We start from the raw sequence: 18,441 nt of genomic DNA, 5'->3' as shown, positions 1-18,441 counted from the left end.
AACATGTTTCCATGTGTGCGGCATGATGCAGCATCATTACAAGTGTGAGAAGGGCAGTCCCAGGCCTGTTATTGTGCATGTAGTGTGAGACTACAATAGGTAGTTATTCACACCTGTACACATACACCCTTGACTGTCTTGGCACTGACTTGATGTACTGCACACAGTTCCTGGGGGACACACATGGCTGCACATGTGCATTGTACTTTTGATGCAGCTGTCTGTCACAGGATGGGAGAGGGTTGTGCTGTGCACGTAGGGGTTATGCCTCCCGAATGAAGTCAATTGTACAGGTCATCCACAGCTCGGTTGTCCAATGGTGCCATGTTTGTAGCGTATCCTTAGCTTTCAGTTGTGTCAGTGCATGTACCATGCCATGCACCGTCATGTCAGTCTCAACAGCACTTAGTTATTTAATCCTGCGTAGACATTGTGTTTAACAGGTCAGTCCTTGACTTAACATGTTGTTTTTCACTTGTGATAGGGGACAGAAAACTGACATTGATTTTTTTTTTCCAGACAACATGACACCTGAGGAACCGCACCGATTCCAAGTCGCCAAGGACCGGTACCTCCATGTGCGGAAGGTATGCAAGGGCTACAGATTGATGGCAAGGAGGTACCGGGCCGAGAGGAGGGCAATGACCTGGCCATCGATGCCAGAATGCATCACCACTGGCAGCGGCTCTACACCATCCACCTCAGGTGTCGTCGTGGGAGCCCGGGCTGTCAATCTCCCTGCTGCCACACTGGCGCCAGGCCAGCATGCTCCACCACCTGCACCAGCCCCGGCACCAGCCCCCGCATCAGCACCAGCACCGGCACCAGCACCAGCACCAACACCAGCCCCCATGGATCCTGGACTTGCACAAATCAATTTGTCCAGGGCCATAATACCCTCCTCCAGGACATCCACCGGGAGTTCCTGTATAGGAACCAGCAGATCCACGAGATCAGGGCCCACCTCAGACTGCCCTGAACAGTGCCCCTGTTCTCACACCCCCCCACCTCTTCTCCCTTCCCACACTGTCCCCCTTTTATTATTATGTTGTGTGATGTCCTAGTTGTGTGTGTGTTGTTTAGCATAGTTTTAGTGTAGGCTTAGTTAGTTTTAGACTGTTTTTACTTCTTGAAAGTTACAGGATTTGGGGCTAGGTTTCATTTATCTTTGGGTGGGGGGTTGATGTATTTATTCATGTTCTGTGTTTGTAAATAGTTAGTTAAGATAGTTTTAGGTAGAATTAATAATTGTAGTTAGTTTAGGGCTAGAGTTAGGGACATAGATTAGTGTAGTTTTTTTTTACATATATGTATTATTCTATAATAAATCTTGTTAATCATAGATTTCTGCTTGCACTTATATCATGGCTGATGCGGGGGAGTGGGGCTTGCCCCATCGTGTGCAACTTATACCATCACTGGAGTAATCATTGTATGTGTAACTATGGTCGTGACCTGTCACTCTGCAGGATGGATTGAGGCCAGATACCTTAGATGTGAGCACAATGACCTTGCATGTCTGATAGATTAGCAATTAAGGTTTACGGCCTACTCTGGTGACAGTTCATTGTGACCTCCAACATCTCACATGTTCCTGGGCATGGCCAATCGATCTCCATTCCATGCATGCTGTTGGTCATTTGTGGGTCCATTGTGAACGTCACATGGCACAACAGTGTTAGTGAGTAACATGAGTTATATGAGACTGAGTAATGAGTTTGGAATAGAGGTCACTCACAGATGTCTTGGAGTATTAGCACTGTCCGGAATACAGACTTAACTTCGAGTTTCTTGCTTTTATGACACACTTAATCATTACAGTTATGCCTTGGGACCTGATGATGTTGGTTTGAAGATACACAGTTGTGCTGCACACAAGTGGTGACATGCAGCATTGCTCCCTGTACCAACAGTGCCATAGCCACTCATCCCAGCTGTTACTTTCACATTGTCTCATAGTGATGACACCCTTGTAATCTTGCCACTGATCCAGACTATATGCTAAGTGCAGTTCAACTGACATCCGTGGGCACATTGGCCAATATGTGTGCACTTCATGGCAGTGCTCAGAAGTTGCTTTTGCATTGTTTGTGCACATGTAGGGGCTGACTGACGCAATGCACTTTGGCTTCAGTAAGTATTGTGGACTCAACTTCAGTGTAGCTTACTTTGTAGTTCCATGTATGTATGTTAGACCTGTGCCCTTGGGTCTCCTCAGCAATATGAATCTGTTGTGAACACCTAGAGATGTGACATGCAATGTGCTACATCACAACAATCTTTGACCGACACGTCCTGTGTTTGGCAATATGCCAGGAGATCATGCTTTTCTATCATTCTTTGCGACACTACTGGTGTCCTGCAACAGACTTGTACATGTTGTCACACATGCATATTGGTAGAAAGTGGCTAGGTATATACTGTTCCCAATAGGTACGGTGTGCACGGAGTCCACAGTCACCACAGTTTGGGCAGAGGTTAAAGTTACATATAACCTTACTCTATGAAGTGTTAGCTTGGTCAAGCAGTAAGGCAGTATCAGAGGACAGTGCAAAGCATTTGTTGTACACACTCAGTCAGCATATGGTCTCACACACTCAATAACTGAACTCTAGGCCAATGGTTTTGATATAAAAATATGTGTTTGTTTTATTTTATAACCAACAATAGGTATCAAAATATACTTTGTCAGATTACAAGGCTTTAGTTACATACTTTGGCAATATGCAATTGACTTTAGTAGGTAATAGGTACAAGTTGGTGCAATAGGCAACACAATTTCAAACACAATAATACATTGAGCTCAATATGAGTTTGAAGTGATTTGCAATAGATTACTTCCAGGATAACTTTTCTAAGTCATGGCCTGGATCCTATATTCAGTCCTGTGCAAGGTCTTGGAAACATGTGAGTATATCCGTTGTAGTTGCTGTTGTGATTTTCAGGCAATATTTTGCTATTTCTTAAGTTTACACTAAGAAGAAATTTTACAGTGAAACTGGCAATGATTTCCTATGGCTGAAAATTGTGTTATTGGTAAGTACCGTTGTGAGTGCTTTTCAGGGTCAGTGCTGGGCACCAATATCCATCATTGGGAGTTCTCCTAATAGCAGTTTAGTTTTCCCATTTTTGTTAGTTGGATGATTTTCAGCAAATATTTTAACTTTTAGAATCTCCACACTTAGAAGAAATTTCTGATGAAACCAATCAATGTTACCCTATGGAATACAATTGGGTTATCGGCTTTTTGGTAAGTACTCCACTGGCAGAGTTAAGTTTCTAGCCACAGACTCAGGGTTCCCCCAGGCTCAGGTTTATACAGTTGTTACAACCTCTGTGGGACTGTGGCGGACGGGGACAGAGTGAGTTTGGCACGATGTTATCCTATGGGAGGCAGGGGGGCCTTGGTTGCTGGCTGCTGACTAGCAGGCCACATGGCTGTGGGAGCTGGGCTCCTGGTCACTTGCTCAGGGCAAATGGGGAAGTAGGTAGGAGTAGAAGTTACATTGCCAAGGCCACTCGGGCAGGTGGGTGCAGGGTGCCTTTGACCCTTTGTGCGCTCAATGGATTGCAATGGGAAAGCTTCTGGACAAAGGTTGCAAGCTCGGGTCGCAGTTTCTTCATGTGCCCCCACCACTTTGGGAGTTAAATTGGGTAGTTGGAGGGTGGGTATGTACCCAGGAGTCGGACACAGGGGGCCGCAGTGCGCCGGCTGCTGGGGTGACTTTTGGTCTTGGTAAATCTTACCCTCTGTTGATATTGGTCGGGGGGGTCCCTGGTTCTGAGGCTGCAGGCGTTGTCATGAGCATCGAGGTAAGAGCTTGTTGGCCAGATTCGGGGTCACAGTCGCTGAGGGGGACATCATCGGTGTCTTTGTCCACTCCGACACAGGCCAGGCTTGTCCAGTGCAGAGTGTGCAGGCTTTGCGGTTCCGGGATGATGCCAGGGGTTAGAAACTTGCTTTGAGCAGAGCTACTGCTCATGGGCCTCCCAGATGATCAGAGTCACAAGGTAGGCAGGTCCGCCGTGGTTTGTGAGGTTGCTGGCCACGGGTGGGTCTAGGCTGTGGCAGGAACAGGTTCAAGGGTCGACAGGCCGGTAGGGTTGGGGCCAAAGCAGTTGGTGTCTTCCTCTTCTTAGCAGCTGCACAGCAGTTTGTTTCTTCTTGCTCTGCCTTGCATTTTTGAAATCAGGCACAGGAAGGTTCAGGGTGCCTCTAAATACTAGGTTTAGTTGCGTTACAGGTAGGTACAGGGCAGGGACCAATGGGTCCATGCCCTGGGGTGGATACACACACTATCCTGCCACTCACCTGTGGGAGTGGGCCAGTAGCCTAGTCCTGATTGTGCAGGGCTTCACATCTTCAAGATGGAGAGCGCCTGGAGATGGGCTTCACCTCGCCTCCCCCACCTGAGGGTTGGTGTGGGCAGGCTGGAACATACCCTGTCCTTATTTTGTGTTTCCGGCCAGTCTTCCTGCCAGAGTGGGTGTCAGAACGGGTTGTTGGGGGCAGTTTCCTGGGTACAGCAAGTGGCCTGGAGCAGCTCACAGAGTCTGCATGCCTTTGAATCTTCCCCCTGGCCATCCTGGGGGAGGAGACCTAGCACCTCGCCCAGCATGTGCATTGTTGCAGGCCCAAGAGAGTGGGGTTCTACACCCTGGGGTCCAGCAACATGTCTGATGTGTGGCAGCCTAGGCAGCCTCCCAACCAGACGTGGATTGTAGGTTAGTTGTCCAGGGTTAGCCAATTTTGAATGTTAGTGTTTCGGCAAGGAACATAGGCCCTGGGCACCTGATTGGCAGGAGTCCAGGGCACACTCACTCAAAGTCCATTCAGCAGTTCCTCAAAAAGTAGGGGAATACCATGCATGAAAGATGGTACTTTCTCACACATATGTCATACATGTCGTGGGCTCAGACTTGGGATATTGCTAGATTGTGCTATTGGATCAATGTTGTCAGTGCAATTTGGACCGTGTAATGTTGTGGGGCCCCCTGTGCCCCTTGTTCACTATCTGACTCTGGTTGTCTCATCTGTGCCGTCATTGCAAGTGTTATTTCGTTTGCAACACTGTGCCCCCTTCTGATGGGTTTAGTTGTATTGCTCATTTACATTTCTTACCCTGTATTCGGACACGTGTTTTTCAAACCGCCTCCGCTCTCCCTTCCTGCCACAGTATCCCCTGGTGAGCCGCACAGCAACACGTACATTTGTACCACCGTCATGCCAGGCTGATCCGCCCACCTCCCCTTCCACTTGCGTACATCCACGCCGGGTCCGCGCAAAGTGCTGGAACATCCTGGGTCCTCAAAAGCAGCTACACACGTTGCCACTGCGATGCTAGCACACTCAATGCACTCAACATAGGACGATCACACACCTGCTTCCTGCCCGGAACAGAACGGACACAAGGACACCTCTTGAGCCGGAACTGCATTGTCACCAGCATCAAATCTGCAAATCCACCCACTGTGTTGGAAGCCAACTACCTCAGATGCATTGTCCCCAACACCTGCCACAGATGCCAACACACAAGTGAACTCTGGGACCTACTCAACTCAACCTCCCCAGACATGGTCTCCATGACAGTGACCTAATTGTACCCCTCCTCAAAACACTACCTCGCCATAGCCATCCATTGCAGCTACAAGATCAACCACAGGGACCGCAACAACGGAGTAGGACTAGGAATTGCCATCGTCAACAGGAACACTTGCAGAGTCTCAAACAACAACGACAACATCCTCATCAACGCCGAACACATGCACGTCCAGATCCACAACAATCCCAAAACCACCCTCAGAGTAATCCGAGTCTACATAGCCTCCAGACCCTTAACACAGTTCTGCAACTCCATCACCAACTTTGTCAGTACACACGCCCTCACATCCACAGACTACATCCTTCACGTAGAGCTGAACTTCCACCTCATGTACATTAACGGCACCGTATCCACCACCCTGACCGACAGCCTGGCCAACCTCGGCCTCAAACAACTTGTCACAACACCCACCCACCACAACAGCCACACGCTTGACCACATATTATCCGCAAACTCCCACCAACTTCGCATTCCATGAAGACACCACGTGCCACCACACCCAACAGATCCACGGGCACTGCTGGAGCAAAGTCACAGAAGCACAGCTAACCAGCAACCTTGCCTGGAGCACAACCACTGACACTGACTCCACCGCCCAGAACCTCAGACAAGGGATCAGCAACTGCGCAAACACACTCGCCCAGATTAAGACACATTCCAAGAGACACACCAGCAAGTAAGCCAGCTGGTTCAATGCAGAACACCATGCCTCAATGCCGACCTGTCATGAGCTAGTGAAGAAATTGCTGCGTGAACAGACACTGGACAGCTACGCAACCCACAAATACGCCACACGCAGAAACCATCACCTCATCAGATACGCAATTGGGCCTCCTTCAAAGACCGCATTGCCAACAACACACACACCAGCTAAGTGCTCTTCAACCTAGTGAAATAACTCTCCAACACCAGCTCCAACACCAACACCATCCCACCTTTGCAAGACCTGTGCAACTCCTTTGTTACTTTCGGCCATCGCAAGTGTGCAACCATCCGCGACAGCTACAACGCCATGACTGCCACGAATAGCACTGAGACCTCCATCCCCACAGATCTCATACGCACCAACCCCCTGCTCTCCTGGACCAATGTAAACAACACAAACCCAATGGTACAACATCCACTCCGGATCAATGTCAGGCACATGCCCACACCACATCTGCTCCAAAGCCAGACCCACCATTGCACCCCATTTCCAGTGGAGCATCAACATCTCCCTCGTAAATTCAACATTGACGTAGAGCTGGAAGCATGCCGAAATCAACCCCTCACTCCACAAACAAAAGACTGACCCCAAGGACCACCTGAACTTACGTCCCATCTCCCTGCTACCATTCCTGTGAGGTGTCATTTCAAAGACCATCAACAGACAACTGACCCACTAACTCTATAGGAACAGTATCCAGGATCCGTCCCATTGCCGCTTCAGCAGCAACTCCTGCAGCAAACTGGACACATCTCCGCCACCAATGACATAATGCTATGGATGGACAACAGTGAACGAGCAGCACTCATTGACCAGTACCTGTGATTTGCCTTCAACACTGTCTTGCACTGCACACTATGCACACGCATACACGACAACGAAATCCGAGACAAGGCTCGTGACTGGACAAACTCCTTCCTCTACAGCAAAACCCAGTTCACCCTCCTCCACCCTTCCTGCTCAGAGTCCACAGTAATCTTCTGCGGATTACCCCAGGTCTCATCCCTCACACAACATTGTTCCACATGTACACGTCACCCCTCGCACATGTTACCCGACTGCACAACCTCAACATCATCTCCTACGAGAACGACAGCCAGCTGATCTTCTCCCTCACCATGGCCACCCTCACTTACACAACCATACACCATGTAGGACTGTAAGATGTTGCTGAGTGGACGAATAACTGCCAACAGTTGATGAACATCAGACAAGACAGAAATGCTCATCCTCGAATCCACCCCCTATGCATGAGACACCTCCTGGTGTGCGGCCGCCCTGGGAACAGATCCAGCACCAACCAACCACGCATGCAACATGGGGTTCAACATCAACTCTACTCTCTCCATGCCAAAGCAGGTACACGCCGTCTTGTCCTCCTGCTTCATCACCCTCCAGATGCTTGTCAAGTTCAACAGGTGGCTTACCACCAAAACATGGGGAACAGTCACACAGGCACTCAGCAGCAGCAAGTTGGAATACGGTAACATCCTCTATGCAGGAGCCTCGGCCAAACTCTAATAACAGCTTAAAAGCATTAAAAACGCCTCTGCACACTTGGTCCTCAACATCCCTTGCCGACAGCACATCACACCCCACGTGTGAGACCTGCACTGGCTCACCGCCAACAAGTGTATCACCTCCACATGCAATAACCAAGCCACTCCATAATACCAGACATGCATACCTCAACAGACTACTCAGCTTCTGCACCCCAATCCAGCAGGTCCGCTACGCTGACATTGCAATCACCACAGTCCACCACATCTGGACAGCTAAGTCCTGCAGAAGATCATTATGCCACCTCAACGCAAAGAACTGGAACACTCTCCCCACCCTCCTGCAGCAGGCACAGCACATGCTGACATTAATGTGACTCCACAAGAACGGGTTTTCCAAGCAGTGGCAGACTCCCACCCACCCCCGCTCCTTGAGACACTCAGGGGTTAGTGGTGCACTTTAAAGATGTTGTGATAGGAAAATTGTCTAGATTGCTTTTGCACATACACGGCCATCTCACTGCCTATCCGTGTCAGGTGACACATGTACATTGATTGAATTAGCCTTGCTGGACCCTTGTGAATTCACAGCCCCTTACTTATTGCCTAAGTTAAATACTTGATTGTTCATGGAAACACGCACCTGTGTGATTTAAGTGGATTTATTTACAAAAAACAGGTTGTGCATTGACCAAACTGGACCATAGGACATGGGATTGGCAGTCCATTGCGAGCGACAGAGCCAGGGGAGGAGGCGGATTTGGCAGTGCCATTGTCAATGTACAAGAGGAGATTTGCTGTTGGTCAATGTGTGGGTCCTCACTGGGTGTTGATGGAAGTCAGCAGACAGTGGGAGAGGAAGGGCAGTGAAATGATGTTATGTACAAACCGACAGGCCTTTGTACATCACTGCTAGCTAAACATGCGCATCACCATGGTGGCAGTTTCATCCTCAGATTCGTCCGATGATGTGTTGTGTGTCTCACATGTGGGTGGTGGTATGGTGGGAGCAGCACTGTGAGGCACAGACACATCAGGGTGCCGAGCTGACGATGTGGATGCGCAAGCAGCAGATGTCACAAGACCGTGGGGAGGTAAAGCTGTCATGTGGGTGAGGTGAGTGAGGTGTGGATGTCTGGCATCCTCGTGATGTTGTTATGGAGGTGATTCAGACACCCACTGAGCTCCTCAAACTTGGCTGCCAGGCTCTCCAAGCCCACCCGCTCCAAGTCCTGTGTCTCCTGTTGGACCTCCAGCACCATGGTGTGAAAGGCCACATATGTGTTGGCTGGGTCCTGGGAGGCAGCTGTGGTTGGAGGTGCTTGCTGCTGGGTGGTTTGTGCAGGGGGTGGGCTGGGCGCAATGATGGTGGGTAGCCCTGCTACTGGAGTTTGTGTTGCGAAGGACTCGAGGAGATGCTGAAACTCGTCCACATTGATGGTTGGTGTTTGGGATGAGTCATCGTGGTGGAGTGGGTTGTCCAGCTGTCCAGGAGGTGTTGTCGCTCCCTCTGAAATGTTCATGGGAGATACAGTTTAACAGTGGTATCCATGTATGGGCATGCATTATTTGACTTCACAATCAGACTGAGGGAGACTGTATATTATAGATATTTTGGACAATATGCATGCTAATTTCTGAATGGTGATTATTTCAGAGACATCACGGATGTGTGGGTGTACTTGTACGTTGTAATATCACAAGTTGCCTAGGTGGGAAATGTGTCTTGACAGTGTCTACACACAAATGCTACCTGTTGTGTCCTGGTTTGTGTTATGTGACTGATTCAGTCCTCAACACCTATTAGGCAATGTTGTTGTACTCCAATTAGTATGTGTGTACACTGCATTGTGTGATGGTGGCACCTGCTGCCTTTGTTTAGCTGCCCCTTGTCCCTTTCATGAAATGGGCCTGTGACTTCTGTGTATGGACAATGCAGACATGTGAAAACCCGTGTATCCTTGTCAGAGTTGTGACACTTGTGCACATTAGGTCATCAAGTGTCTTGTTCACATCAGGGGTTGTGTGTACATAAGTTTGTGCCAGGGTGTGACATGCTTCCTTGAGGATGAGTTCCGCACTCTGCAACATCAGTGAGGTGTCCTGCACCATGTGAATCTGTTTGTCCTGCAGGCATGCTACCAATCATGCCCTATCACATGCATTATCAGTGTGGCTCAAGGAGTTGCAGCTTTGCAGGGGCTTGCACATGTGCATGTGTTTTGTGTGCTATTAGTGATGTGTGGTGAGTGCTCACTGTTGGCACATTGGCAATGGGAGCCTACTTGGGGGCATGTTATCATGGACGTCCATGGTGTTATCGGCGTTTTAGCAGCAGGAGACTTCCGCTACAAGCGGCAAAGATGTTCTTGGAAATATGCCGCCTAGATTTCCAGGAGAAGCACATGTTCTGGTGTGAACATGGGCTTTGATTTGAATTCTCTGCTGCGTGTTATCAAGCACATTATCACCGCTTTGGTGGCAGTTTCATGCTGCTGAAGTGGCGATAATTTTAAGAACGTCCTTGATTATATACGCCGTGTTTTTTCTACAAAGCTGCACTGTGTAGGACACATGTGCCTCTAAGTCACTTTGTCTCCTTGCGATTTGTGTTGTGTGCATTGCGTCTGTCATGTTTAATCTTGCTTCCTGCACTTCTTTTGGATTACCCTTTCAGAGTATGGTGCAGCATGTATGGAAAATGTTGTTGCTGTATGAGCAGACAGTGTCCATAACCATTACCCACAGATTTGGTCCCACATGTGGAGTGTGTGTGGCAGTGGTGGGCCGTTTTGTGCATCATACCAGGCGCTAACCTTCTAGACTCTGCATGAGCGGTTTGATTTTAGAAGGAGGGACTACATACTCCATGCAGCGATCACAGCGGATATTCGTGCGCATTGTAAAGGGGACCAAGCAGGACCTGAGCTTTCTTTAGGGTGCCAATACATATTGACAGCAGCTGTAAAGTTGAAGGCAGTCACATGCCTGTGCATGCGCATGGATCTCGTGGAGCTGCCCCCTTTGGACATACTTAATTTAAATGGGAGGTAGATGTAGGGAGAGAGATACCGGAAAGGGCTTGTGCTGAGATTGTCGAGTAAGCATGGAGGTGCACCAGGCATCCCCGCTTCCAAAGGCTTCTTTTTAATGTTTTACATCGCCTTACCTCACACCGGCAAAAAGTCAATGCATGTTTCTACACTGACTCATAGGAATGCACAAGGGTTCAGGGAGAGGGGGCAAACTTCCCTCACATGATTTGGGACTGACCACTTTGTGCTACTTATTGGACTGTAGTGATGACACTATTGAAGGTGTTGACGGACAGGGAGGTAGATCTGGCGTTGGGGGCTTGTATTCTACATTGCTTCCCACACACAGCTCAAAGTGGGCTTGCCACAAGTTTATGGCTAGGGGAATATTAGTGGCCATGAGGGGATATTACGATGCACTGGAAGGCAAGTGGGGACACGAGTTTAGATCAATGGGAGTGCAAGTTCACCAAATGGGCAGAGTGTGATGGGATAATTAGGCTACTACTGGTCAAGGGTACAGTGAGAAAGGGATCACTTGAGGCAGCTAGGGCATGGGACCATTTCTTTGGACCATTGATGGACAAAGACAGCGAGAGCGATGTCAACACTGAGCCAGGTGAGCTGGTACCAGGCTGGGGCCTTTATAGCCCGTAGATGTGACCATTCGACACCATTGTAGACATGCATGATGGGTGAATCTAAAGCGGCAGCCTGTATATTGTGTTTTTAGTGTTTACCTTCTGGATACCATAGATTATGCACTGCTAACGCTATCAAGGAGTACAGGGCAACATGGGTAGTGACTTGCCTTGAGGGATTGTGAAATGGACTTTCGTATGGATTTGTGCTGGTGATGTTTGTTTATATGGCCTGTGTTGCAAATTGGTTGTTATACCCCTTTGTACATGGTTGTTAATATTAAAGGTAGTAGAGGAGACATGTCATAGTAACAAGCCAAGGATCCTATGCTCAGAAAATTGAACACCACACTGAGGGGAGATGGACTAGGGGCCATATTATCAGGGTCAGCGTTAAAATGATCGCTGCTTTAGCGGCAGGTAACTGCCATTAAAGCGTCTGTGTTGGGCTTGATGATAGGCCCTGGTGAATTTCCATAGGGGTCCATGTTCTGGTGTGAACATGGGCTTCTATGAGAATTCACAGGGGCATATAATCAAGCCATAGTTTCCTGCCGCTAAGGCAGCGATAATTTCAATGCTGATCTTGGTAATATGTCCCTAGGTTGGCGCAATTGTTAGATTTGAAGATCTAGCTTTCGCAGACATGAAGAGTTTTTAAATTTGTAAGAGAAAATAGTACATGCCATGCGTTGATGTGGGGCGGGAGAGGGTGGTGGGTATTATGGACAGGGATATGTGTGAATGCAGGTAAGTTTCCTTTGGATGATTGAATGGATTTCATGGTGCACCCTGCATCGCATTTTGCAATGTGGGGCACACGACTAAGGGGCAAATTACCAGGGACGACATTACAAATGATCGGCACTTGAGCGGCAGAGAACTGCCGCGTAAGCGGTGATAATGGTCTTGATAATATGCCCTGGGGAATTCCAATAGAAGTCCATGTTCTGGTGTGACCATGGGCTTCTATTGGAATTCTCAAGGGCATATTTTCAGGGCCATTATTGCAGCTTTAGTGGCAGTCCAAGCGGCTATTATTTTAACGCCGTCCTTGGTAATATGCCCCATAATCCGTATTTTTGTTGTGACATTGTATGTGTTGTCTGTATGCACTCATTACTTTCTCATCTTGCTGTACACAGTGCTGCATAGCATGTACAGGCAAGGGGGCATTTTTGTATTACAGGCATGAGGTTGTCACAATGTCCCCCTTGCCTCATCACCACACTTATCCAACTCTTCTTCAGAAGTCCGCAACTCTCATGTTCCAAAATGAGTATGCGGTGTGAATGTGACTGGTCACGTGCACGAGTAAGCATGCCAGCGACAGGCTCAGCACACCTGCAACATTGCACATGTGTCTGGCTCGTATGCAAGGTTGTGTGTGGCCCTCCAAGTAACACTTATTGGCCACGCACATCCTTGCACACAAGTCAGCCACATGTGCTATTTTGCAGGTGTGCTGGTCTTGCTGTTGGCATGCTTACACGTGCGCGTGATCAGTCACATTCACACTGCATACTCATTTTGGCACATGTGAGTTGCGGCCTTGAGGAGATGATTTGGATATGGTTTGTGATGGTGCAAGGGGTGCATTTTGGCAGCATGCTGCGTCTCTATGTGATGTGGCATTTTGGTATGTGATGTGGCACTTATTTTGTGGTCTGATGATGTAGCTAGACTGTGTTTTTCTGACGTTTCAGTACACATTTCAATGTCAGTGTGTCCGTCAAAGTGTGTCTAGCAATGTTTATGTGTGTCCATGCCACCATGCACAGGGTTACCTGGGACCTGGACCACAGTAATTGTGGCTATGCAATGCTATTTATTATACATGTGTGCCATTGTGGCCAAACACCCCCGTCCACCCACTCCATAGTTTGTACTCACCCTGTGGTTGTGTCTGTTGACCTGCAGCAGTGTCCCGACCCGGCACTCCAACCACCATCTCCTCAGTGATGACTTGCGCCACCATTTCCTCCTGCTCATCCAGCTCCAGCTGCGGCACGGGGCTACCACCTCCGGTGGCCATGGCTGCCCTTCGGTTGGCGGCCATCTTCTCCTTGGTGTTCTTCTTGCTGTCATTCCAGCGCTTTTTTACCTCCTCCACGGTCCTCCTCTTCCTCTCTCCCACAGCCTTGACCTTAGCTGTGATCTCCTCCCAGATGTGTTTCATTTGGGACAATGGCACTATCCTCCATATGAACAGCTCCTGCTGGTGTTCAGCCACCAGGCTATACAGGACCTGATTCTCCTTGTGGCTGAACCTTGGGTTCCTCCTCCGCTTTTCCTTCCCCTGGCTCTCTCCCTGCTCCTCCTGGCTGGCTGCGGGGTTCGCTGTGGTCTCTGTGCTTGGCCCGCTTCCTCCATGTCTCTGGTCTGGTCTGGTCTCTGGTCACTGGAATCCATTTTTTTTTTTGCCTGCTTGGGGGCCTTTTATAGTGCATTTTCCCGCTTGCTGCGTGCAAAATGCAGGCCTGTTGTCAATTGTCAGGCTGATTTTGGAGTAATTTGCTTATCTCTACTTTTCGCTGCTTAGCGTGCGTTTTTTTATCGCCGGCGCTAAGATTTTATCACCATCCATAAGCGCCGGAAATAATTGTTATCGCTGGCTAGCGGCGCCTTGTTAATACGTCTCTACGGCTGCGATAAAAAAATGACTTTGCCGTCGATAAGGTTTTTAGCGCTAACAGCGCTTAGCAATAATTATCTCTATTTGTTGTTGATATGCCCCATAGTTCTGTTTGCAAAATCTGATTCCAACCCCAAAAGGTTGGTGTGCGATTTGCTAACACTTTTTTGATTGGAGGAATAGTAGGGGCCAGATTTACCAAAGGATTGTGTTGCCCTTGCGTCAGATTTACCAAGCCATGCAAAGTAACCTTGTATGGACCTACATGGCGTGGTAAATCTGGAGTAATGCAAGACAGCGCCAGTCACTGAATTGCGTTAGTCTGCACTCAGAAGGTGTTACATGGGTGTAGTGAGGGTAATCCCATATTTACCAAGACAAGTACACCTGGAAATGCATCAAAATTGTACTCCTTCCAAATAGAGGAGCAACAGGGAGAAATATCTTTCTTTCTGCTCATGTTTCCTGTTTCCAATTGTGCTATATCAAAAGATCTAATCTAAGGATTGTTTTTTTGTGCAGGAAGGTGTACCTGCACAAGATCATACTGCCTGCAATGCAGGCACCTTTGCACTTGCCGCAAGGGTGCTTGCATTGGCGCAATGCGGTGCACAGCGCACCAGTGCAGAGAGAGAGCAGGAATGTGCCACATGTTAGTAAACATGGAGAATTTCTGTCCTCACTGTTTGACGCAGCGCAACGCAGCAAGTTCCCTTGCTGTATTGCGCTATGTCAAATCATGACAAATCTGGGTCTTGATTTGACCCTTGGCTTCACAGCAGCCGACCTATCCTTTCTCATCTCTGGCACTAAACGGACTGAAGAATCAGATGCAAAGACAACAACATAATTAAAGATATCAACAAAAACCAAAACAAAGAAAGACTCTTTTTCCATTGAACCGATGTTACTTCCGTTGAAAACATTAAAACATTATGTAAATGTTCCAAATATACTGTAATGTTGCAATTTATTTTCAAATATTATTTAAACATTGTTAGATATATAATTTAAACATTGTAAAAAATGTCAAAACATGTTTTATACTTCTTTAAAATCCAAATCATTTATTTATTACTGACATCCATTTTATCTACATTTATGATATTATTAAACAAATCATATTTGAAAATACTACTACGGAGCAGGGAAAAGAAGGAAAGGAAAGAGTGGACGGATTAGGCAAGTCTTACAAAGAGAAGAAGAAGAATTTATTAAAAAATAAGAACCCAATATTTTGAATACTACAATAGTTCAATATTAACAATTATTAGTTCCTAAGTGCAAATATTTCCAACAGGTGGGGAAAAGGAAAGTATACCAATGATCCTCGAGCCTCAAAGATAGTATCATCTACCAAGATCCCAGCCTGATGTCTAGATAGGAAGTAGGATAGTGGCAACCATAGCAAATATTTTTTAATCTTCTACTGTGGATATGTTGCATTTGCTATATCTAGGCCTATGGTTATGACACAACGGGCCCGATTCACAGAACTAACTTAAGACAAAATCCTAAACTTACTACCATTTTGGTATTCACAGAAGGCACTTATTCATTTTGGTATTCACAGAAGGCACTTACTCATTTCGGTATTCACAGAAGTTAGGAGTCCTAACTTTAGGACTCCTAAATGCCTTCTGTGAATACCGAAAGCCTTAAAATTAGGATTTTTCTCAGTTTAGTAGTAGTATAGTTAGGACTCCTAACTTTAGGACTCCTAAATGCCTTCTGTGAATACTGAAATTTTTTAAAATTAGGATTTTTCTCAATTTAGTAGTCCTAAATTTAGGACTCCTAACTTTAGGACTCCTAAATGCCTTCTGTGAATACCGAAAGTCTTAAAATTAGGATTTTTCTCAATTTAGTAGTCCTAAGTCTAAACTTAGGAGTCCTAAAGTTTGAATACCAAAATGAGTAAGTGCCTTCTGTGAATACCAAAATGGTAGTAAGTTTAGGATTTTGTCTTAAGTTAGTTCTGTGAATCGGGCCCAACATGTTCCACCACTTGGCAAAAATAATATTAGCAGTATCCTTTTATATGAAAGCATAAACTATGATGATACATACTATATATATTATATAGTGGGCTCGATTCACAAAGTTTAAATCAGATGAAAGTCTAACTTTACGACATTCGATATTCACAAAAGGCATTTACTACTCGTAAATGCCCTTTGTGAATAGCAAAAGTCTTAACGTTCAACTTTTGGTATTCACAAACTTTGCCTTATGGGGAAGCATTAAACAATCACCTGGTTCCATGGAGCCAAAGGGTTATTTAAGTGTTGTATATGCCACTTTAGATTTTTTGCATTATTAGACTTTCATGACATTTATGTTTATTGGAGATTCTAACACTATCAAGGTTATATGTTCTCAATAATTTGTGCTTCAGTACCCTAATGCTCTTTGTTTTACTCTCAATGTATGATTTAATATATAAATGCAATGGGAATGCCAGAAACAACCACTATGACTATATACTAATATAGGTGAATGTTTCTAAATACATACGTTACTATAATTTTTACAGCACATTGAACATCTGTATCTAGTTCTATATTCCATGCTTCCAAAGATTGTAGAACAATCATCTTTAGATCTTTAGTAGGGATATAATATAATTGGGAATTCCATGCAACCACCTCAGATGCATACTACTGAATGACCGATCTGCAAGCAAACACGCCGTCGAACTCTGGGACTTGCTCGACACATCCTTCCCCGATGTCGCCTTCCTGACAGAGACCTGGATGAATGCCTCCTTGGCACCCGACATCGCCATAGCCATCTCGGTAGGCTACAAGATCTCCTGCAGGGACCACACCAACGGAATAGTAGGTGGAATTGCCATCATCCAGAAAAACACCCTCAGGGTCTCGACCAACACCGACGACACCATCTGCACCGCCGAACACCTGCAGTTCCAGATCCACACCGATCCCAATAACACCCTCAGAGGAACTCTCGTCTACAGACCCCCGGCCTCAAGTCAGCGACTCACACGCTTGACCCCATCTTCTCCGCAATCCCCATGTCACCTTCAGCCACACCACCGAGCTCCACTGGACCGACCATCGCTGCATCCACTTCACCTACCGGAAACCCACCATGCACCAACGCACTTGACAGATCCCCCCGCAGCTGGAGCAAAATCACCGAAGACCAGCTAAACACCACCCTCGCCCGAAGCCCACCCGCCGACCCCACCGACGCTGACACAGCTGCCCGCAACCTCAGGCGTTGGATCGACAACTGCACCAACACTCTCGCCCTAATCAAGAAACCCTCCAACAGCCACACCAACAAGAAAGCCAGATGGTTCACCGCAGACCTCCAGGCCTCCAAGCAAACCTGCCTTACACTAGACAAGAAATGGCACCGCGAACAGACACCAGACAGCTACGCAGCCCACAAGAATGCCATCCATAGATACCATCACCTCATCAGATCCACCAAAAGGACCTCCTTCAAGGACCGACTTGACAACAATGCGCACAACAGCAAAGAGCTCTTCAACATCATGAAGGAAATCTCCAACCGCAGCTGCAACAGCAACGACATCCCACCATCGCAAGACCTGTGCGACTCCCTTGCCACCTTCTTCCATCGCAAGATCACAGACATCCATGACAGCTTCAACAACCTGACCGCCCCGACACCCACCGACACCTCAGACCCCACGGCCACCACCCAAATCAATCCCCTGCTTGCTTGGACCTACATAATCGACGACGACACCTTTAAAATCATGAACACCAACCACTCTGGCTCTCCGTCAGACCCATGCCCGAACCACATCTTCAACAAAGCCAACGCCACCATCGCACCCCATCTCCGCAAGGCCATCAACATCTCCTTCAAGACCGCGACCTTCCTGGAGAGCTGGAAGCACACTGAGATCAACGCCTTACTCAAGAAAACCAAGGTGGACCAGAGGGACCTCAAGAACTTCCAGCCCATCTCCCTGCTTCGTTCCCGGCAAAGGTCATCGAGAAGACCGTCAACAGACAGCTGACTCGCTACCTCGAGGAGAACAACATCCTGGTCCTGCCCTCATCACCGCCACCGATGACATCAGGGCCCTGCTGGACAATGGCGAAACTGCGGTCCTCATCCTCCTGGACCTATCAGTCGCCTTCGACACTGTCTGCCACCGCACCCTACACATATGCCTCCACAACGCAGGGATGCAAGACAAGGCTCTGGAATGGACCACCTCCTTCCTCTCTGGCAGAACCCAGAGCGTCCGGCTCCCCCCTTTCCGTTTCGAAGCCTCCGAGATCATCTGCGAAGTACCACAAGGATCATCACTCAGC

The 18,441-nt window shown here is 47.6% G+C and overlaps 1 protein-coding gene across 8 annotated transcripts in view; it reads left to right on the top strand.

The window, feature by feature from the left end:
* LOC146831437 (histamine H3 receptor-like) overlaps positions 1 to 1,271 on the top strand; it is a 148,928-nt gene extending 147,657 nt beyond the window's left edge. For all 8 annotated transcript variants that reach the window (XR_014961574.1, XR_014961575.1, XR_014961576.1 and 5 more), the window contains one exon: positions 520 to 1,271. Coding sequence is in view for 2 of the 8 variants with exons in the window: in XM_085605743.1 (XP_085461869.1) it covers positions 520 to 1,064 (545 nt within the window). In the remaining 6 variants the exon portion in view is untranslated. The remainder of the gene's footprint in view (positions 1 to 519) is intronic.
* Positions 1,272 to 18,441: the final 17,170 nt, after the last annotated feature.

Source organism: Triturus cristatus, chromosome 5_1 (assembly GCF_964204655.1).
Source record: "Triturus cristatus chromosome 5_1, aTriCri1.1, whole genome shotgun sequence".
NCBI lineage: Eukaryota > Metazoa > Chordata > Amphibia > Caudata > Salamandridae > Triturus > Triturus cristatus.
Note: the sequence above shows the minus strand (reverse complement) of the source record. Positions and strands in the feature narration are given on the sequence as shown.